Raw genomic sequence first — 23,584 nt, 5'->3', positions numbered from 1 at the left:
GTCCAAACTGACACAACTGAAGAGCTGAGGTAAGAGATTGCTCTGCCATATTCTGTAATATGCAAACCGAGTGGGAGAATGATTAATAGCTATTGTAATTGTGATCGACTTCCTAAATTCCCAACCTTGATATTGGGACACGATAACCCTGGTCTGTTGATGTCATGTCAGCAAAGTTCACTGACTCAAAATCTCTGATGCCTCCACGACAGTGGTTATGTCATTCACCCACGTGCTAACCTTTCCCCTAGTTTGACAGTCGGCACTGCAATTTTGATAGACGCTTCGTTGACAAAGAACATTCAAAAGTTTAGAAGCCTACCAAAATAATACAGGTACATCCATTTTTCATACTTTTTTTTTTTAGATACTACATATTGTAATGTTGCCGGTAACTATAGCATGTGTTGTCACTGGAATGTCTGGCTGCGTAGTGAAAGCAAGGTTATACAGTAACGTTAGCTCCCTGTCTCCACGTAAATGTATGGGATATATGCTAGCTAGCTCGCTAAAAACACTGGATTTTCGTAAATCATTCAATTAATATCAGCAAGCGAGCGTCCAATGTCAACTATTTTGTCATTGGAGGCTAAATGAAATGGTAATAGTAGCTGGCTAAGGTAACGTTAGCTAGTAGTAGAACGAGAGCTAGCCTGGGCAGATAGCTACAGTAAACCTAGCCTAGTAGTTCAGACTCTCATAAATACAAATTGTTTAAAATATATATATATAGTTTGTAAGGTTTCTCAAAGTACGGAATAACAAAAAATAAGGCGATATATTATATATATTAGCCTTTTTTCTAAGTCTGTGGTGCGAGCTACTTCCGGGACGCTTGCCCATGTATTGACCTTTCACCTAGTTTCCAAAGCGGAAACATGCAAAGTATCACAGAACAGTATTATAACAACTACAACAACAATTGTATCGCGCAATGTTGTGGTTTCCACTAGATAGCACAGCCACAACGTCAAAAATGGTCTATATCGTAAAAAACACGTTTTTTTGTTGTTAGCATTGTGTTTTTAAGGTTAGGGTAATGTTTAAAATCACATTTAAGAAGATACATTGCAGAAATGGTCCGGGTTTTTGACTTTGGCTGTGGTGTCTAGGGACAAGCCAATGTTGCCGCGCTTGTAAATAGCAAATGAAAGCAATTTTGGATACAAAAAATTGTAAGGTCCTGTTCTCCTCATCAGTGTGGTAGCAAGGTGCATTTAGTATTATTACACCTTTTGCCTCAAACTAGCCTATTTTAAATTGAACTTTTTTTTAAACATCTCAATTCCATTTATGGTGAAATATGCCTAGATAATACAATACATTTAAAACAATAATATAAAAAATAACTTCAAAAGTAAAAAAAAAAAAGTAATACATGCCTACATGTGTCTTGACCTGTACTCTTATTAACCGTTGGAATATTTATGATGACTTGGATCCCAGTGTGTACTGTCCTTTCCAATAACCCTTCTGCTCTCATCCGGAGGTCCCGGTTCGAGGATGTGGACGACCACTATAGCACGATGTACCCTGCCGACCATGCTCAAGCGAAGCTCCGTCTTGGCCTGCCATGCCTTGAGGGCTGGGGGTAGGCCTGGTTGGGCAGCTGCCATCTCCTCATCTCCTTCTCTTCAACTGACCTGGAGGCAGCTCCGTGGGCACGGGACCCAGGCTCCCTCCCCACTCCCTTCCAACGCCCTGGGGGACAGCCCTGGGGTGAGGCAAGTCCGGGCCCTGGAGCAGGAAAGGCTGCTGGAGGTTGAGTGGGAGGGCAGCGGACAGAGCCTGTACCCGTACACATGGCTTAGGGACAACTGTCAATGCCCACTGTGTACCCTGCAGTCAGCCCAGGCTCGCAGCCTGCTGCTCTCCCAGCTGGACATCCACACTGGGGTCGACCGGGTGCAGGTCACTGACAACAACAAGGTAACATATCTTGGATGAACTTATCTTTCCTCAATTTAACCATAAGGAGGGAAATGTAAAACGGACCTTATATCCATGTCAATCTAATGGCACTCATCCTACTCCACTTAAGTTCATTTATACTGAACAAAAATATAAACGCAACAATTTCAAAGATTTACAGTTCATATTTTTTTATTTTTTTTATTTAACTAGGCAAGTCGGTTAAAAACAAATTCTTATTTAAAATGACGGCCTACCCTGACCAAACCCTAACGCGAACGATGCTGGGCCAGTGGTCCGCTGCGCTATGGGACTCCCAATCACATCCGGTTGTGATACAGCCTGTAATCGAACCAGGGTCTGTAGTGACGGCTCTAGCACTGAGATGCATTGCCTTTGCCCCAATCAGTCAATTGAAATAAATTCATTGGGCCCTAATCTATCGATTTCACATGACTAAGAATATACAGTACCACTCAAAGGTTTGGACAAACCTACTCATTCAAGGGTTTTTCTTAATTTTTTACTATTTTCTACATTGTGGAATGATAGTGAAGACATCATAACTATGAAATAACACATAAGGAATCATGTAGTAACCAAAAAAGTGTTATACAAAATATATTTTATATTTGAGATTCTTCAAAGTAGCCACCCTTTGCCTTTATGACAGCTTTGCACACTCTTGGCATTCTCTCAACCAGCTTCATGAGGTAGTCACCTGGAATCCATTTAAATTAACTTAACTTTTAACAAGGCACACCTGTAAATTTGTGGAATTTCTTTCCTTCTTAATGCGTTTGAGCCAATCTGTTGTGTTGTGATGAAGTAGTGGTGGTATACAGAAGATAGCCCTATTTGGTAAAAGACCAAGTCCATATTATGGCAAGAACAGCTCAAATAAGCAAAGAGAAACAACAGTCCATCATTACTTTAAGACATGAAGGTCTGTCAATGTGGAAAAGTTCAAGAACTTTGAAAGTTTCTTCAAGTGCATTCTCAAAAATCCTAAAGCGCTATGATGAAACTGGCTCTCATAAGGACCCCCATAGGAAAGGAAGACCCAGAGTTACCTCTGCTGCAGAGGATAAGTTAATTAGAGTTACCAGCCTCAGAAATTGCAGCCCAAATAAATGCTTCACAGAGTTCAAGTAACAGACACATCAACTGTTGAGAGGAGACTGCGTGAATCAGGCCTTCATGGTCTAATTGCTGCAAATAAACCACTACTAAAGGAAACCAATAAGAAGAAGAGACTTGCCAAGATACACGAGCCATGGACATTAGACCGGTGGAAATCTGCCCTTTTGGTCTGATGAGTTCAAATTTGTCTTTGTGAGACGCAGAGTAGGTGAACGGATGATCTCTGCATGTGAGGTTCCCACCGTGAAGCATGGAGGTGTGATGTTGTGGGGGTGCTTTGCTGGTGACACTGTCAGGGATTTTTATTTAGAATTCAAGGCACACTTAACCAGCATGGCTACCCCAGGATTATGCAGCGATATGTCATCCCATCTGGTTTGTGCTTAGTGGGACTATCATTTGTTTTTCAACAGGATAAAATATATATATATATATATATATATATATATTTTTTTTTTGGTTACTACATGATTCCATGTGTGTTATTTCATAGTTTTGATGTAGTTACTATTATTCTACAATGTAGAAAATAAAGAAAAACCCTGGAATGAGAATGTGTGTCCAAACCTTTGACTGGTACTGTAGATATGATTCTGTTGGTCACAGATACCTTTTAAAAAAAGGTAAGTGCGTGGATAGGAAAACCAGTCAGTATCTGATGTAACCACCATTTGCCTCATGCAGCGTGACACATCTCCTTCTCATAGAGTTGATCAGGCTGTTGATTGTGGAATGTTGTCCCACTCCTCTTCAATGGCTGTACAAAGGTGCTGGATATTGGCGGCACACGCTGTCGTACACGTGATCCAGAGCATCTCAAACATGTTCAATGGGTGACATGTCTGGTAAGTATGCAGGCCATGGAAGAACTGGGACATTTTCAACTTCCAGGAATTGTGTACAGATCCTTGTGGCATCGGGCCATGCATTATCATTCTGAAACATGAGGTAATGGCAGCGGATGAATGGCACGACAATGGGCCTCAGAATCGCGTCACAATTCAAATTGCCATTGATAAAATGCAATCGTGTTCATTGTCCGTAGCTTATGCCTGCCCATACTATAACCCGACGACATCAGTAAACCTCTCGCCCACACAGCGCCACATGTGGTTTGCGGTTGTGAGGCCGGTTGGACGTACTGACAAATTCTCTAAAACGACGTTGGAGTGTGGTATGATCGAGAAATTAACATTATATTCTCTGACAAAACTGCACATTTTAGAGTGGCCTTTTATTGTCCCCAAGGTGCACCTGTGTAATGATCATGCTGTTTAATCAGCTTCAATGCCACACCTGTCAAAGGAGAAATGCTCACTAATAGGGATGTAAACAAATTCTTGCACATCATTTGAGAGAGGTGCAAGTGGGTACACTTCAGGCTGAGGAGCAAGTTTCACACATCCCCATGTGCTACACTAGTGTGAGCTGCCTTTGGGAAAGGTTTGGGATTCTCACGCAAACCCTTAACCAACCTCTGTGGTTGTCCTCAGGTATCCATAGTGTGGCCGGACCAGCACACCAGCGAGTTTGACCCAGAATGGCTGAGGAAACGGTGCTTCTCTCCTGCTGCCAGACAAGCTCTACAAGAGGAGCTCTTCCTAAACGGTAAGACGATTATGCTCTTCCTAAACGGTAAGACGAGAACTGCTATATGGCAATTTCCCCACTGTCGCAGAAAGTAGATATTCTGGAATAAATCAGGATAAATCATTAAAAAAATATATAGAATTATTGAATTTGATCCAATCCCAAACTGGTAGGGCATACATAGTTTCATAGCTCTTAGTTTGTGTTAAGCATGTGTCTCTGTTTATTGAAATTCACTGCTACAGTACACACACACACACACACAATGCCAATTCACCCATGCTGACAGTGTCCATTCTATTTTGGCTAGTCTAACAGTAGCTGACTGCTACAGTGCTCTGAAGACCCATGAGATAAATGCTTTTTGTTCTTGAAAATGTCCCTGAAGAATTTATCTGAAAAAAAGTAAGAATCTGTGCCCTCATACAGTACTTAAATCAAGCATCCTGTTGTGCAAATTCCAATGTTACTTTTCGATTGACATTTTCTTTGTGCCAAACTAACTGAATTTTTAGTTCTTTAAAACAACTTATGCTACAGGCCACAAGTACTTTAGAAAAACATTATTGATACCAATAAGCGCATTTACTGTATATCAGTATTTGCTTGTTACAAGTGATTTAAATGGCCAGCTGGTTAGTGTTGAGCACAGACTGTTAAACCTGAATATGTGTAACATCCAAGAATACATTTCATGCACCACACGCCGTGTCGTAATTAAAAATCCTTCTTTAACCCGTCTCTTCCCCTTCATTGATTGAAGTGGATTTAACAAGTGACATCAATAATGGATCATTGCATTCACCTGGTCAGTCTACTGTATGTCGTGGAAAGAGCAGTGGGCAAGGCAGTAATGAAGGTGAAATGAAGGCTGGAGCTGCACTTCAACTGAGGAGAGACTAGATGGTGTTTCCACACGTGGTCCTGAAGGATCCACAGGTTTCAGTGGCTCCTGCTTTGTTTCCACTCTAGAGTGATTTAAAGACAGTGTGTGTATAGCAACCTTCCCACTCCCCCTTCCTTCTCTCCTTTAGTACCTGTGTAAGAGGTCCCCCCCCACACACACACACACACACACTTTGTAAGTGCAGGGTATTTGTTCTTCAACTGTTGCTAGCTCAGCACCAGGAGTGCTCCTACCAGACAGAGTTTAGCTCATGTTCTGTCTGGCTCTGTCTCTCACACACACACGCGCACCAGCCCCCTTGTCTCTGGGTTTAATTATATCCTCCTGAGGTCTGGTCTGAAATTCCTCCTGCCAAAAACCCTGGAAAAGTTTACGCTTTTAGATGGATGGATGGTGAAACAATGTTCACATCTGGAAGTTTTGTTACTCAAGTTTTGTTCACATCCTTACCTAGCTCCCTATAGGCCCCTCTCTCTTTTTTTTTTTCTCTCTCTCCCTCTCTCTCTAACTCTCTATTTCACTCTCTATTTCACTCACAGACAGACCTAGTTTGGAATATCTGTATGTTTTCCTTTTTCCCCAGAAGACCGGTAAGATTGTCAAAGTGTAGCACACGCGGGAGATGCCGAGGTTAATATGATAATATGAGCTGTGGGGGTGTTACTCAGACTGAATCACCCCTCACTTGTTTTTTGCCTTTTGGTGTTTGTAGGAATTAGGAGTTTCCCCCTAAGCATTTACTTTAAAAAATGAAAAACATTGATATTTCATTTATTTACACAGCATGGAAATGGACCACATGCCTCCAATCATTTCTAATTATATGGGGTTCCCCAGACGCTGCTGTGAAAGTGTGCAGCCTGTCAATCTCTAGCCCAGAGGATGTCGTTTTCACACATGTAGACCAGACTACATCACTGAGGTATGCAGTGGCCGTATGTGAAATGGCTTAATAACTTGAGACCTTCGGCAAGGTGTGGAGTCTGTGTGCAGTCATGTTCAACCCCCCCCTCCTCTGCCTCTGCCATATGGAATACTAATTAAATGGAAGTTGAATGGAAGTGGATGTTTAGAGACACCGTTTTTAAGCCAAACTCAACTCGTTGAACCAATTTGCCCTGTTGTTTATCCACCCCATGCAACTGAGGGGACCTTGTTCTGACCAGTCTTGGATTTAAATAGTAAGATATTTGGCATTTTCGAGCCTGCCTCGAGTGCCAGGCGAGTGGGGTTTGCACTAGTATTTAAATTATTTCAAGTACTATTTTAAACCCAGCTCTGGTTCTGACCTCACTTAAATCGTCTAGGCTAGAGCTTGAAGCCATAGTGTGTATAGTATACAAGCAAACACTCAAAGACTTGTTTTGTGCACAGGGAGATTGGAATCTACAAGGAGTGTTTGTCATCATGATATTTGTTAGTGTTTACACTTCCTGTGAAGCTTACCAAGGACCTTAGCAACCGTGAGTTGTTATACCTTTGGAATAAGAAGGCAATCTAGGAATGGTATTTTCGGTTTCTAAAACCCTTGTCTTGGTTGATGTGGCTTTTGGGTGGCTGTGTATCTGTTTCAATCACCCCTCCATGGGAAATATCGGATAGCACTCGTTATATTCCAACAGTAGTGTGGTTATTATTCCCGTTATTATTAGGCATGGTCTTTCTAGGCCTACATTATTAACATTATCAGTACACCCTTTGAAAAAAGGGTTCTTCGGCTGTTCCCATAGGAGAACCCTTTTTTGGTTCCACGCAGAACCCTTTTGGATTCCATGTATAAACCTCTCGGGAAAGGGTTCGACTTGGAACCAAAAATGGTTCTTCAAAGGGTTTTCCTATGGGGACAGCCAAATTACCCTTTTAGGTTCTAGATAGCACCTTTTATTCTAAATGTAGTAGTCATTATCTTCTGTATGTTTATCAACTGTTCCAACTCACCTCATCCTGTGAACAGTAATCAAGCCTGTAAACTGGCACTACCGTGTCCTTAAGCTCTCTTTGAATGCTTGAGGAGGATGAGGATTATCCTCGGTGAATGACGTGGTGTTTTCTCACTTTCTGGCTAGCGTACTTTGAGCCTTTTACCTACCGTGAGGTGACGAAGCAGTGTTGGCTGGCTTATCCAAGAGGCCACAGTCTTTTCTCACACATCTTCCTCTGGACTCTTCTCTACCGACTGCTACAGAGGGTAGTGAGTACGGCCCAGGACATCACTGGGGCCAAGCTTCCTGCCATCCAGGACCTCTATAGCAGGCGGTGTCAGTGGAAGGCCCGCAAAAATTGTCAGACTCCAGCCACCATAGTCATAGACTGTTCTCTTCGCTACCGCACAGCACGCTGTACCGGATCGCCAAGTCTAGGTCCAAAATACTTAACAGCTTCTAACCCCAAGCCATAAGACTCCTGAACAGCTAATCAAATGGCTACCCAGACTATTTGCATTGTCCCCCCCTCTTTTACGCTGCTGCTTCTCTCTGTTTATTATCTATGCATAGCCACTTTAACTCTACCTATGTACATATTACCTCAATTACCTCGACTAACTGGTGCCCTCCCACATGGACTCTGTACTGGTACCTCCTGTATGTAGCCTCGCTATTGTTATTTTACTGCTGCTCTTTAATTATTTTTTACTTTTATTTAACAATTTTTTACTTAACACTTATTTTTCTTAAAACTGCATTGTTGGTTAAGGGCTTGTAAGTAAGCATTTCACTGTAAGGTTGTATTCGGCGCATGTGGCATAAGATTTGATTTGAAATGTGTCAACACCTTTACTCACGGTCTGCTTGGTCACTACCATAGTGCCTACTGAGTCACTCTCTTCCCTGCGGTGCAGATTTTGGATTAACTCGCCATGCATCAGTTTAAAGCATCCTTTCATGAGATAAGCAGGCCTAATCTGACTCTGGGCCAGTTGTTAGTGGTATAATGAGATAGATATTTAAGACTGTCCCTGTTTGGCCACCAAGGAATGGAACATTCTGATCTGATGTAGTTTTAGCAAGCAAGCCATGTTTGTAAATCGTAATAAAATAGGATAGAATTCTTTCTCACTTTTTAATGAAGACCTAATTGATAACTAGCTTGGCTTAGAGATGAACACAAGTATGAATATAAAAAAAAAAATAGTTACTTAACTGCATAGATATTGCATTCACTAGGTTTGCTGTCTAAAGTACTCTCATCAGCTCAACCCCAAATTGGCCTCAGTTAGTCCTAATGGGACTTGATTGGTTCCTGCTCATCCAAACAGCAGCTGATATGTCTTTCCTTTGACTTAATGGGAGTCTGTGTCTTCCTTGACTCATCTGGTATGAATTTAGACTCCCTCTGAACCTACGGGCTCTTGTGGCCGATACGTGAGAACACATCAGTTTGAAGAAAAAAAACAAGGCTCCTAAAAACATAGCTGTACCGGTGCATCAATGGAAAAACACACATATTTCCCCCAAACCTCACCATTTCCATGTTGTCACACTGATTTGTCGATCAAGAAGATGAATCTCTCCCGCTGAGCACATGCGCACGCACACACACACAGCGCCACACACGCACAGACATACACAAACACAGACACACACACTTGGATGCGTATGGTATGTTTCGGTGGATGTGTAACCAGGCCAGCACAGCACAGCTCAGTTCAGCTTTACTGCTCAGGAGAGTGATAAGGATATTAAAGATCTGAATGGATTGAATAGGTGTAAGCAACCTGGGGAAATTCCATCCAGTCCATCTGAGGGTTAGGTCGAGCTATAACAAGAGGGGAAAGCTATTATTTCGGACTCCTATCCAAGTCTTCCAGATCTATAAAAAGCACTATGGGGTCGAGGTAGGGATTAGGGGGTCGGTTTGCAATTGGTCACAAGACTCCTTATTAAAGCTGAGAAGGCAGAGGTGATTCTGTTGTGCAGGTTTCTCCATTAAACAGAGAAAGGTTAGTTTGTTGTATTGGATGGAGGGTGGGAAGCGTTCTCCAGAGAAGGACTAGCTGTGCCACGTCAGTTTAAGACACAGGCTCTTTGTAAATGGGACTTCAACAGCTACAATGTAGCGACCTGCGTGCGTGCGTGCGTGCGTGCGTGTGTGTGTGTGTGTGTGTCTGTGGCTGTGTGTTTATGCGACTTCACTTCTCACATGATTGGATACAGGATTGTAGTTATTTTGCGGGAAACCTCCGTATTCAACTAGGTAACATTTCTCTGGCTGATTATAACACCCAATTCCATTCATCTAAAGTTTCAGTACAGCTGCAGGCTTGTCCTGATAATTGTAGTGGGCACACTCACTGGCATCAGCCCCCTTTGCAATGAAAGCACTGATGAATGCCACCATGTTTGTGAAGGCCTTTACCACATACAATACGGAGTCTAAATACCTCCAGTCGAAAAGAACTGAACTCCACAGTTGACCTTGTGAGGAAGTTGATCTAGTGTAATTAAATTGTGAAAGACCACGCTTACACACAGAGCAGCTTTTTGGGGAACTCCACAACGAGAGAGAAGGAGTTCCTCGTCTGGAAAAGCCACAGCAGACCAACGGAAGGGAGGAAAGGAATTAGAAATACACACTCCCATCAGACAGACAGATAACACGTACATACACAAGCATAACAGTGTCACATTTAAAACTCCTGCGTTCTTCGACACATACGTACTAGGACAGGCACTAGCTCTCTCTCAAGCAAACACACACAGCCTGACATTATATCTCTGTTAAACACGGCTGGAAACTATGCAAGAGTCAGAGAGACTAATCGCTGATTGGCTTGGTGGACTAACGCTACACGTTCCAGGAAATCAGAGCAGCGATTTTTGCGCTTGGTGAGAATTTGAGTGTCGAGCATTACACACCAATAACCAAGCAGAACGTTCTGGGCCCTGCACCATCGGAACCCTTCCGGCCCGGGCCCACTGCCCAGCCAGCCGCTCTCTTATCCCATCCATCACCCACTAAAGGGCCTACCCGGGTTTAGAGCGCTCTCTGCTCGGACTCTCTCTATGCTCCTTTCCACTCTCCATTTTCTCTCACTTTTTTCTCTGTCTCTGTGTCTCTCCCTTCCTATTTTTTCCTCTCTCCTTACTCTCGCTCTCTACATTTTTCTTGGCCCTCAAGGATTGAAATCGGTTTGTTCAAAACATAATGGTACTCGGTTTAAAACATAACAGTGAAGGTAGTTAATACTGATCTGGAGTCAATCAGTGATGTTAGCCGAACAAGTTTACCAGACAAGAAAATGTAAATTTACAGGGGGAAGGCCAGTTCAGCCAAAACTCCTAATTCGATACGACATGCTTTTACCTCTGCTGTTATGGCTTACTCTGTCATGTGTGATATCCAGAACCTCAGGGCTCTGTCCCTGAAGCACCGTTCTGCCTCTAGCCAATAACTTTATGTCCCCCTTTGTGTGCAGATACATACCGGCTGGTCAAATGGTGCCTATGGGCTAGTCTGATTTCACGGAACTACTTGTAACATTGGAAGGAACTACTCTTTATTCTAGAAGTTCCTCATACTTCAACCTTCTCTTTTTGTCGGTGACCCTCAAGAATAGCCAGCCTTTAATAAAGATCTTATTTCCCCTCCAAAAAATGTTCAACCCTCTTCATTTACAGAGTTTGGATTGGGGGGGTTCTTGACTTTTTGACAGAGAGTTGTTTGGGAGATGACGGCGTGAAAGGAGAGGTAAAAACCTGCTGTGGGTTAAGTCCTCAGTATCAGTGAAAGAAATCAATGTATCTCGACGACTCAAAGTTGCAGGTGAAAAGGGTCAGGATCATCCCCCAGAGTGACGATCAAGCTGCAGCATATTCCTGCAAAGTCCCTAGACACGTAGAGACTCCATGTGTTACCATAGCTGTACTCACAGCAAAGCTGCAAAGTCGAGCTTTCTGACATCTGACTTGGATTTTTTCCCCACTTAATCCTGATGAATTGCTACTGAAGAGGTTTGTTGTACCCCCTAACACTAACACACTAACACAGCCACACACACTAACTGAGCTCATGCCACTGGAGAGACACTCTATGGAAAAAGGGCTGGAGCCAGCTTGGTGCAAAGCGAAGCAGTGGGAGGCTTTTTCCACTGCTGTCAGTCAAGACATGCACTCTTCTCACCCCTTTCTCCCCCTTCCCTTTCCTCCTCACAGAGTATTCAACCATAGCGAGCTGGCCTCCCTCCCTCCTATCCCTTGGAGGAAACGTTTCATGGACACACAGACACATTACATACAGACAGTACAGACTGTGGCCGGGAGCATTACACATATTGTCGTTAGAGTCCATTGTTCATTGACAGGCTGTGATGTCTGTCCATATGGTTATGACAACCTGAGCTGTCCTGAAACCAAGGCAATCAAACCAGGACATTCTATTCTGTCCCCGACCTGCACCCCAGGCAGTTCAATCACTGCACAGAGCAGAAACTGTCAATTGTCAATATTGGTAGAAAATGGCTGAAATTTGTATCTCTAGAGTTAAAGTTGCACTCTATGCATTGCAAAATTCTGACGTTGCGAAATTCCGGAACTTTACCAGGTTTTTCAGAAATCCTGCTTCAAGGATTTTCAGTTGAAGGATTCCCTCCCAGCGTATTCCCTTCTGATTCTGGGGAGACTCCATCTGGAATTTCTGAAAAACCTGGGAACTTTGAGAAACTGATACGATACAGGACGGTATGATACAGACCATACAGGATGATACAATACTTTAATGAAGTGCATCTATCTCCTTGGCTCTCTCAGAGCGTACGTACTGGGACTCAGAGCTGCGGATCCCCACGGCCAACTTCGAGGAGGTCCTCCACGACGACAAGGCCGCCCTGGCCTGGCTGCTGGCTCTACGCCGCGTGGGCATTGTCTACCTGAAGGGGGCGCCGGTGGAGCAGGGTCAGGTGGCCCGACTCAGCCAGAGGATCGGATACCTCCGACTGACGTTCTATGGGTGAGAAACCATGCCCTCTGACCTTATTAGCGTCATATACTCTTAAACCTAACCACGGTGATATAATTTCTAAAAGCTCTGCATTTTCCACACAGCTTTATATTTCCATCGCAGTAAATTTACTAGGGTGTGTTTGTTGAACTTTGCCATCATGTCTGAATTTTTTCTAAACATCCTAATTATAGAAACCATTGCTACTCTCAGCTATCCGCTCCTTTGTATACTGAGGATAACATGGGCAGCCTGGTAAAACCAGACTGAACGCTACACTTACTATTGTTGCCTTCAGTCTGGATCAAGCAGAAGTTTTATGGACATGCAAGCTAATTGAGTTTTGGTAGGTAAGTCCTCAATCCATCTCAACTTGGACTGTTCTAGTTCAGTAATGCTTGCACAGGGACAAAGACGGTGAGGCCAGTCCAAAATTCATCCAGGGGACGTTAAGCCCGAGGTATTACCCAATACACTCAATCAAATTGTATTTTTCACAAGCGCCGAATACAACCTTACCATTAAATGCTTACTTATAAGCCCTTAACTATTTCTTGAACTGCATTGTTGGTTAAGAAAATATTGACTAAATAAACTAAAGTAAACATATCAAATCAAAAAGTAACACAAGAAAATAGCGAGGCTATATACAGGGGGTACCGGTACCGAGTCCATGTGCGGGGGTACAGGTTAGTGGATGTAATTTGTAAAGTGACTATGCATAGATAATAAACAGTGAGTAGCAGCAGTGTCAAAACAAGGGGGGGGGGTCAATGTAAATAGTCTGGGTGGCCATTTGATTAATTGTTCAGTGGTCTTATGGGCTTGGGGGTAGAAGCTGTTAAATATTTATTTTCTAATATAAAAAAATATAAAAACTGTGTGTGTGTGTTAGAATTGCTTTTTGATATGTTGTATATAGTTATTTGCACTGTTGTATATAGTTATAGGTCATTTCACCAATTTGGCCACTTGGGTACATTTGGGCAACTTGTGTGGGACACCTGGGTGACTTCATGCTAAATGTCATGTAGCTCACCCATTCCTGAAGTTATCAGTCTGAAACTTTGCACACCTACAGTTGCCCTCTTGTGTTACCCATCAAAATTATCTCCAGCATCCTATCTGACTGTGTGGCTATTCTAGTACATGTGAAAGATGATGCTACAACAATACAAAACAGCAAACGTATGCTCTTTCTTTCTCCTTTCTTCCACCAGATCTACTGTGTTATATTCTCTTACATTTAATTAACATTTCCATAAATTTCAGAATGTTTCCATTCAAATGATATCAAGAATATGCATATCCTTGCCTCTGGGGCTGAGCTACAGGCAGTTAGATTAGGGTACGTCTTCAGGCGGAAATTGAGAACAAAGGGATGCAGCCATAAGAGGTTTTAAGGAGCCTTTTGGTCCTAGACTTGGCATTCCGGTACCGCTTGCTGTGTGGTAGCGGAGAGCACAGTCTATGACTTGGGTGACTGGAGACTTTGACAATTTGTTTAGCCTTCCTCTAACACCACCTGGTATATAGGGTCTGGATGTCAGAAAGCTTGGCTTTGGTGGTCTGTTTGAAACATGTAAGTATTACAGACCCGGTCAGGGATAGGTGGAAAATGTCAGTCAAGACACTTGTCAGTTGGTCCACGCATGCTTTGAGTACACGTCCTGGTAATCTGTTTGTGAGTGTTGACCTGTTTAAAGGTTTTGTTGAAATCCGCTACAGAGAGCGTGATCACACAGTCGTCCGGAACAGCTGGTGCCCTCATGCATGCCTCTAAGCAAGCATAAAAGGCATTTAGCTCGTCTGGTAGGCTCGCGTCACTGGGCAGCTCGTGGCTGGGTTTCCTTTTGTAATCCGTAATATTTTTCAAGCCCTGCCACATCCGATGAGCGTCAGACCCGGTGTAGTAAGACCGGTGACTGAGGTGGTATACTCCTCAATGCCATTGGATGAATCCCGGAACATATTCCAGTCTGTGCTAGCAAAACAGTCCTGTAGTGTAGCATCCGCGTCATCTGACCACTTCCGTATTGAGCGAGTCATTGGTACTTCCTGCTTTAGTTTTTGCATGTAAGCAGGAATCAGGAGGATAGAATTATGGTCAGATTTGCCAACTGGAGGGCGAGGGAGAGCTTTGTATGCGTCTCTGTGTGTGGAGCAAAGGTTGTCCAGAGTTGTTGTTTTTTTGTCTTTGGTTGCACATGTGACATGCTGGTAGAAATGAGGTAAAACAGATTTAAGGTTGCCTGTATTAAAGTCCCCGGCCACTAGGAGTGCCGCTTCTGGATGAGCATTTTCTTGTTTGCTTATGGCCTTATACAGCTCGTTGAGTGAAGCCTTAATGCTAGCATCGGTTTGTGGTGGTAAATAGATGGCTACGAATAATATAGATGAGAAAGTAGATAGTGTGGTCTACAGCTTATCAGGAGGTATTCTACCTCAGGCGAGCAATACCTCGAGACTTCGTTAATATTAGACATCGCACACCAGCAGTTATTGACAAATAGACACACTGCCTGCAACATCCTCCAGCATGACCGGTTTGGCGGTGGGTCAGTCATGGTGTGGGGTGGCATTTCTTTGGGGGGGCCGCACAGCCCTCCATGTGCTCGCCAGAGGTAGCCTGACTGCCATTAGGTACCGAGATGAGATCCTCAGCCCCCTTGTGAGACCATATGCTGGTGCGGTTGGCCCTGGGTTCCTCCTAATGCAAGACAATGCTAGACCTCATGTGGCTGGAGTGTGTCAGCAGTTCCTACAAGAGGAAGGCATTGATGCCATGGACTGGCCCGCCCGTTCCCCAGACCTGAATCCAATTGAGCACATCTGGGACATCATGTCCCGCTCCCTCCACCAACGCCACGTTGCACCACAGACTGTCCAGGAGTTGGCGGATGCTTTAGTCCAGGTCTGGGAGGAGATCCCTCGGGAGACCATCCGCCACCTCATCAGGAGCATGCCCAGGCATTGTAGGGAGGTCATACAGGCAAGTGGAGGCCACACACACTACTGAGCCTCATTTTGACTTGTTTTAAGGACATTACATCAAAGTTGGATCAGCCTGTAGTGTTTTCCACTTTAATTTTGAGTGTGACTCCAAATCCAGACCTCCATGGGTTGATAAATTTGATTTTCATTGATAATTGTTGTGTGATTTTGTCAGCACATTCAACTATGTAAAGAAAAAAGTATTTAATAAGAATATTTCATTCATTCAGATCTAGGATGTGTTATTTTAGTGTTCCCTTTATTTTTTTGAGCAGTTTATAAAGTGGCATTGTTTAAAGTGGCTAGTGATACATTACATCAAGATGGCAAGATGCAGTAGATGGTATAGAGTACAGTATATACATATGAGATGAGTAATGTAGGGTATGTAAACATTATATGAAATGGTGTTGTTTAAAGTGGCTAGTGATACATTTATTACATAAATTTTTCCAGTGGCTGGAGTTGAGTCAGTATGTTGGCAGCAGCCACTCAATGTTAGTGATGGCTGTTTAACAGTCTGATGGCCTTGAGATAGAAGCTGTTTTTCAGTCTCTCGGTCCCACCTGTACTGACCTCGCCTTCTGGATGACAGTGGGGTGAACAGGCAGTGGCTTGGGTGGTTGTTGTCCTTGATGATCTTTTTGGCCTTCCTGTGACATCGGGTGGTGCAGATGTCCTGGAGGGCAGTTAGTTTGCCCCCGGTGATGCGTTGTGCAGACCTCACTACCCTCTGGAGAGCCTTACGGTTATGGGCGGAGCAGTTGCCGTACCAGGCGGTGATACAGCTCGACAGGATGCTCTCAATTGTGCATCTGTAAAAGTTTGAGTGTTTTTGGTGACAAGCCGAATTTCTTCAGCCTCCTGAGGTTGAAGAGGTGTTGCTGTTTCCATTCACCTTGCCCTGAGTAAAAGCAGTGGTTCGCGCTTTCAGTTTCCCGCGAATGCTGCCATCAATCCACGGTTTCTGGTTGGGGAATGTTTTAATAGACGCTGTGGGTACGACATTGCTGATGCACTTGCTAATAAACCCGTTCACCAAATCAGCGTATTCATCAATGTTGTCGTTCCCCGCAATGCGGAACATATCCCAGTCCACGTGATCAAAGTAATCTTGAAGCGTGGAATCTGATTGGTCATACCAGCTTTGAACAGACCTGAGCGCGGGAGCTTCCTGTTTTAATTTCTATCTATTGGCTGTAAGCAACAAAATGGAGTCGTGGTCAGCTTTTCCAAAAGGAGGGCGGGGGAGGGCCTTATATGCATCGTGGAAGTTAGAATAATAATGGTCTAGGGTTTTGCCAGCCCTGGTTGCGCAAATGATATGCTGATAGAATTTAGGGAGCCTTGTTTTCAGATTAGCCTTGTTAAAATCCCCAGCTACAATAAATGCAACCTCGGGATATGTGGTTTCCAGTTTACATAGAGTCAAATGAAGTTCGTTCAGGGCCATCGATGTGTCTGTTCGGGGGGGTATGCGGCTGTGATTATAATCGAAGAGAATTCTCTCGGTAGATAATGCGGTCGGCATCTGATTGTGAGGAATTCTAAGTCAGGTGAATAGAAGGACTTGAGTTCCTGTATGTTGTTATGATCACACCACGTCTCGTTAATCATAAGGCATACACCCCTGCCCTTCTTCTTACCAGAAAGATGCTTGTTTCTGTCGGTGCGGTGCGTGAAGAAACCAGCTGGCTGTACCGACTCCGATAGCATGTCTCGAGTGAGCCATGTTTCCGTGAAACAAAGATCGTTACAGTCTCTGATGACTGTAACGTCAGCTGGCTAGCTAATAGCAAGCTTTAACTAGCAATACAAACCGATTGGCATAGCTACCTAAAGTTAACCAAATAAGTTCAATGCTAGCTAACATTAGGCTATAACTAGCAATGCGAAATGGCATTCTGAGAAAACATCACGTTACACACAATTCATACACATAAATTAATGTTAGCTAGCAAGCCAGCCAGTCATCTAGCCTCAGTTAACAGCAAGCTTATGTCTTATGTTTGGACATGTTACGTTAACGTTAGCTAGCTAAAAAAATGAACTATAATCCCAATCCATAGAGTAACGTTACTAGCAATACAAACCAATTGTCATAGCTAAAGTTGTTAATGTTATCGTTAGCTAGCAAGCCAGCCATCAAACTCCAGCTGGCTAGCTAACAGCAAGTCTTAACTTTCAAGGAAAACAACTTTCTGACAAAATTAGAAATGTATTATATCTGAAACTGTAGCTAGATTCTTACCCATATACATGGATGAAAGCTTCATGGCAGACTGCAACCCCTTCATAAGACATCCTGTGTTGTTTCCGTTTAGTTTGCACAGCTTGTTTGGCCCGTTATGTTCCACTGATTTCAAAACTCGGTGTTCTTCTTCCGTGATAATAACACTGTTGATCGCCGTTTCTTCGCCATCACTGTCATCAGAAGACTCTAGAATCTTCTTCAATGAAAATGTTTTTACCTAAATCAGGGATTTCTTCATTGTCTGATTCATTTTCCGTGAGAGTCAGCACGGCATGATCGTCCTCCAGAAAGTAGTCCATCGCAACTTTTTCCCACTGACCTTTGTCGATAGCCCCTGATAAATTCAGGGCAGCAATGTTGAGAGCAGTAGCAACATATTTGCAGTTCTCCATGGCTAACGTTATATCTTTAGAAAAAAACTGCAGTAGAAAGGATTATCTGCATATAACGAGCAGCTAATTTTATAGACACAAGATGCTACACCGCAGACCAATCTGAAACTCACCTCTCAGCATGTCCAGCCCACTCATTATCTCAGCCAATCATGGCTAGCGGGAAGGTTCCTGACTTTTTCTTTGGCTCAACCAACTAGGCTCTTAATTTAACAACTTTCTTCATATTTACAGATGGCATGAAAGCTCACATGTTAGAGAAGGCATTTCTGTCTGAAAACACATTTTGATTAAAAAAAATGTACGTTCAAACGGCTCTCCTGTGAAGTCGTGACTTGCGACATACGCCTAGTTTCCTGAATCGGGTCACAATTGACATACTATTTCAACAGTATCCATTTAACAAAATACTAGAAATGTAGGATGATGATTAACTTTTTCCATGTCCTGTTGCTCTCGAACCTTTTTAATGTTTCCAAAGAGAATGCCTTGGTCATTAGTGCTCAACACCTTTGTGATGAGATAATTAGTTGATAATCATTAATAATGGACCTTTCTCAACTTTTCTCATTCCTTTAACAGGCACACATGGCAGGTGCAGGACAAATCCCAGGCTAACAACGTGGCCTACACCTCTGGCAAACTCAGTCTCCACACTGACTATCCAGCACTGCACTACCCACCTGGAGTGAGTAGACAGGATCCACCATCATGTTCATGAAATCTACATTAATCCTCTCCTTTCTCACTATCAGTCAGACACCTGAGTCATATAGATGTTTGTATCCTGTATGGGATGGCAGTTAGCAACAGTACTAATATTCTGTATGGCTGTTTGCAGGTGCAGTTCCTGCATTGCCTGAGCCAGGCTGGCGAGGGCGGGGAGAGTGAAGCGGTGGACGGCTTCCACATGGCAGATCAACTGAGGAGAGAAGACCCCGAGGCCTTCAGGACCCTCACCTCCCTGCGGGTGGACTTCACCGACACAGGGTCCGACTACTGCGACTTCATGGTGCAGTCCAAGAACCACATCATAGAGTGAGTGAGCGCCACACCATTAAAATACATAAGACATGGATGCATTGGCTTGTTTTTCGCACACATAAGAGCCATCACTCAGCTTACATATTAATGTGACTTGACAGAGGTCAGTCTAGAACTGCTCCAGGTAGCACATGGACCAAAATACAGATAGACAGTCACATTCTCAGGATTATCTTAAAGCTACATGGATGTGATTTAGGAGCTTGAAGGATATTTGTCGCCATCTGCTGCTCAGAATGTAAACTGCAGTATAAATGTATAATATACAACCTTCAACCAATGTTCACTCTAAGCAGTGCACAGGCGCGCAGCTCCCCTTGGACTGCTGCGCAGAATAAATATCAGCCCGCCCATTGCCATATATGGATCTGTGTCATTCACTTTGAACTGGACTGTGTTTACAGCGTGAGTGGTTGTGTGTAGATGCGCTTGTTTTGGGATCAAAGCGAGGGCTACATGTAGCCACCTGTGCACATTTGTTCATATTCTTTGCTAGTTAGTGAGTTATTAATCCAGTTATAGCTAATGTTTTGTCAACAATGGGGGAGTGGTTGCTTCCAACAAGAGCACAAAATGTGTGCATTTCCAGCCATCTTTGAAAAGCTAGTCAGCTAATAATAATGAATTTAGTGGATTCTTGCATCAAATCACACAACATTTTCAGTCACCTCCTTGTCTGAAGGATAAGTAGCTAAACATGTTAATATCAAGCCTTTTTTTCAAAAGTCTCATGGAATGTAGACCTACTTTGTACATCACACATTTGCTGCTGTTATGGGATGCATTTTTCTCCATTGTTTTTGATTTATGATCAAATAGCCACAGTAGCCTACTTGGCCACTGTTAAAACTGTAACTTAAAGCGGGTACAGCCTCAGTGTTCACCATAAACGCTCCCCGGAAGTTGCACAGAATGTTGCTCGGTGCCCAACATCTTTTGAGGGAACATAGCCTCCAACTGATGGGTAAAGAAGATGATTTTAAGTGAGCGAGCAAGGTCACTGTGGGAATTGTATATATACTGCTACTGATCGTATTTATACGATTGTATCAGATATGTACATCTGACACTTGACAACTGCTGAGTCTTATTATGCAACAAGATCTAGATGTCCAACATGCAATCTTTTTCATAGTTTTCCAAAGGTTGACACACACCCACACTTACTAACAGTGGCACTCCTCCTCTCTCTGAACAGTGTTGACAGTGATGGGCGGGTGGTCCGGATCAACTACAATAATGCCACCAGGGACTCTGTGCTGGACCTCCCCCTGCACCAGGTCCAGGCCTTCTACAGCTCCCTCAAGGCCTACGTCCAGCTTATGATGCGACCAGAAAACATGCTCACCTACAAGATGGAGCCTGGTTAGTGTGTGTGCATGAGTGTGCCCCTTCAACATTAGCAGTTAAAGTGAAGCTTCCCTGGATAAAAGTTGGCAATATGAATAGGATTGTATTGTAAAATATTGCAGAGATGGTAGACGTCTATTACTATTGGTTATCTTTTATGTGAAATACTAGCACTTAAGAGGTAGCCTGTTAGTTTAAACTTTCATCTTGAAATATCTGTATAATATTGGTTGAGTACTGAGTCGGCATATCCCTCCACCTTCTCCTGCAGGCGACCTGGTCACCTTTGACAACTGGCGCCTGCTCCATGGGAGGAAGAGCTTTCAGAGCCACCCAGACCGGATGAGACACCTGGAGGGAGCCTACCTGGACTGGGACGAAGTCATGTCTCGCCTGCGGATACTCTTCAAGTCTGTCCATGGAGAGAGCTAGACCCGCCAATCCCCCAGAGCGAAGCCTCCTCCAAATATATAGAACCGCATCAATCTACAACAGTGCTCTCCAACCCTGTTCCCGGAGAGCTACTGTCCTGTAGGTTTTCACTCCAACCCTAATCTAGTGCACCTGATTCTAATAATTAGCTTGTTGATAAGCTGAATGAATCAGTTTAGTTGCAACTGGGAGTGAAACCCTCCTGTAGGTTCTCTCTCCAGGAACAGGGTTGGAGAGCCCTGATCTACAGAATTTATGAGCGGCCAAAAGAGGCAGAGGCTAATTGTCTAGCGGGCTACCGCTACTCGTGTGTGGGTCAAGATGGCTGCCAGTCTTTTGAACAGAGTGACATGTGGGCAAAGTGCAAGAAGATGGGGGAAAAAGGTTGAGCACTTCCCTAAATGATAAACACTCCCCTTTATAAGTAGCATACCTACAAAGAATCTGTCTTTAACTGTATGAAGCTGGTAGACCATAGTGCCTTTGTTCCTAGGGTTGTGTAAGCGAACATATTGAGCTATTTTTCTAATCGGCCTGTGTTCTGCTGGTCAAAATGTTGTAGCACTTTACTACATCAACTTCTCAATGTCTTAAGGGTGTCATATCAACAAGAGGTGATGACGTTTGACATTTTCTACCTCTTGTATCCAGTAGTATAGTTCAGTTTCAGCCATCTAACCTTAAGAAAAAAATAGTGTATAGCACTAGTATCAGCCCCAGAAATCAATCCTTTTTTTAGTAACTCTCCATACGTAAAATGTATGCACATGCAAGTTTGGATTAAAGCATCTGCTAAGGGATTAATCCAAATGTACAGAATGGTTACCTGGAGGAAATTGGGGTAGGGTCTTGCTTTTTCAATATCAGTCAAGGGGAGGGTTTAGTATTTTTTTTGTTATCTAGTCCAGGGGGAGGGTCATGTAACGTGTAATTTCAATATTGATCAATGTTTTAGAATGAGTTCCTTATTAGGCTACATTTTGATGTGTGCCGGATGCCGCCCCTTTTCTCTGATTCTCCGCTGGGTGCTCAATATCAAGTGTGCATATAGACTCTTTAGTGTAGTCTCAATCAAATGATCCATAGCCTACGAAGTGCATGCTCAGAGAAGCACAGAGCAAAGTTATGTTTCTAAGATAGCTGATGATGGTGTAAATACAACTTGGCTGCGTTACACAACGCAATGGATATTCCAACCTGGAGCCCCTGCCTGCTCTTGCTGATCAAAAAACGTTTTTGTGTGCTGCCTAACCAATGGCTGTGCTGTGTAGGGCTACAGTTCTCAGGAGGCTTCTACAAATGTAAAAAAAAATATTGAGCATAGCCTATGTTCTGTTCAGTTTGAGAAGGAGAGCGCAACAATATGTTTCTCGCCCATTATGTATTTATCAGAGTCATTGACCTCACAAAAAGACAGACTTGAGTAACTTACATCGTGTTGCTGAAACTTGAAGCAGCAGCCGCAGCACAATCAATCAGAAATAGACAGCTCATGGTGCTGAAAGTAGGCATAATTCATTTCAGCAGTCTTCATTTGAATGTGTCTTTGTTAACAACAAGAGGGCTTTGTGTTGGAACCTATTTCTTCCTATTTAAGAAAGAGGTAGGTCTACCTGTTTGATAGATGAAATTAGGCAATAGAATGCTATATCCATATTTGTCGCTCGTTCCTCCACCTGCTCTTTAAATATCCAACCTCCATGTCGATGACAGGCTGTTAAGTTAAAACCAAGACTCGAATTGACGGGGTATGAAAGGGGATGCCATCCCACCTACCTTTTATTAAAGAAAATGGCAGAAATCACCAACTTTTGTTCGCTTAAGATTTGGAATCAAATTAAAGTGATGTTTAACAGTGCCTTGGCCAGAGATGCTTTATGCTTGTTTCTAGAAACAAAAAATACCCAGGAAAGACATTACTCCATGCATATGGGAATATCATTGTTTCATTTCTTTGACATTCAGAGGCTGAGATTCAACCTTCTTTAGCCCGAGAAGACATAACATAGACTTTGCTTGGGAAGTAATTTCATTCTGTCACTATCAATTGATTAAGCTATTCACTTTCTGTAGGCTAAAATAATGTTTAAACCCAGACAGCTTTTAGGGAAACACTTGACCGTCCCTCGTTGGGTTAAACATGGAAGAACAGAAGCCAGCAGTCGAAGCATACATTTTTATGCGTCGGTAAGCCTACTCTGTCTGGGGTGGAAAGGTAGGCCTAACTTTTGAAAGTACCATGTTTAGATTCCTAATGACGTCTCAGATTTAATTATGTGCAAACAAGACACTGATTTGGCATTGGGGAAATATTGTAAGATTAACACTTAAGCCCATCTCTCTGTCAATGTTTAGAATGGAATTTCAGTAAATTTGTGTGGTATTTAAAAATACATGTGAAATTAGGAATTGAATGACATTCTATAAAAAGGCTTTATTTTTACCTGCATATATGATTGATTAATGCAATGCTTTTACTATAAATGAGATTATTTAAAAAAAGGGTATTGTCTTAGACCATGCTAGTATTGCATTAAATCTTCACAAATATTACTCTAGATTTCATTCTTATGTTTTCCAAATATATGTATGCACACTGAATATGTGCTACATCATTTTGGTGTTCAGGCA

The 23,584-nt window shown here is 43.0% G+C and overlaps 1 protein-coding gene across 1 annotated transcript; it reads left to right on the top strand.

Annotated features, from left to right (window-relative positions):
* The first annotated feature begins 188 nt into the window (after nucleotides 1–188).
* Nucleotides 189–23,402, top strand: LOC112263489 (gamma-butyrobetaine dioxygenase). Its single transcript, XM_024439805.2, has 8 exons — nucleotides 189–335; nucleotides 1,490–1,929; nucleotides 4,548–4,662; nucleotides 12,298–12,496; nucleotides 18,710–18,815; nucleotides 18,969–19,165; nucleotides 20,370–20,536; nucleotides 20,793–23,402. The coding sequence occupies exons 2-8, from the start codon at nucleotides 1,504–1,506 to the stop codon at nucleotides 20,951–20,953; spliced, it is 1,371 nt and encodes a 456-aa protein (XP_024295573.1). The 5' UTR covers nucleotides 189–335; nucleotides 1,490–1,503; the 3' UTR covers nucleotides 20,954–23,402.
* The last annotated feature ends 182 nt before the right edge of the window (nucleotides 23,403–23,584 follow it).

This window comes from Oncorhynchus tshawytscha, linkage group LG12 (genome assembly GCF_018296145.1).
Source record: "Oncorhynchus tshawytscha isolate Ot180627B linkage group LG12, Otsh_v2.0, whole genome shotgun sequence".
NCBI classification, from domain to species: Eukaryota; Metazoa; Chordata; class Actinopteri; order Salmoniformes; family Salmonidae; genus Oncorhynchus; species Oncorhynchus tshawytscha.
This window is presented reverse-complemented; position numbering and strand designations above follow the sequence as displayed.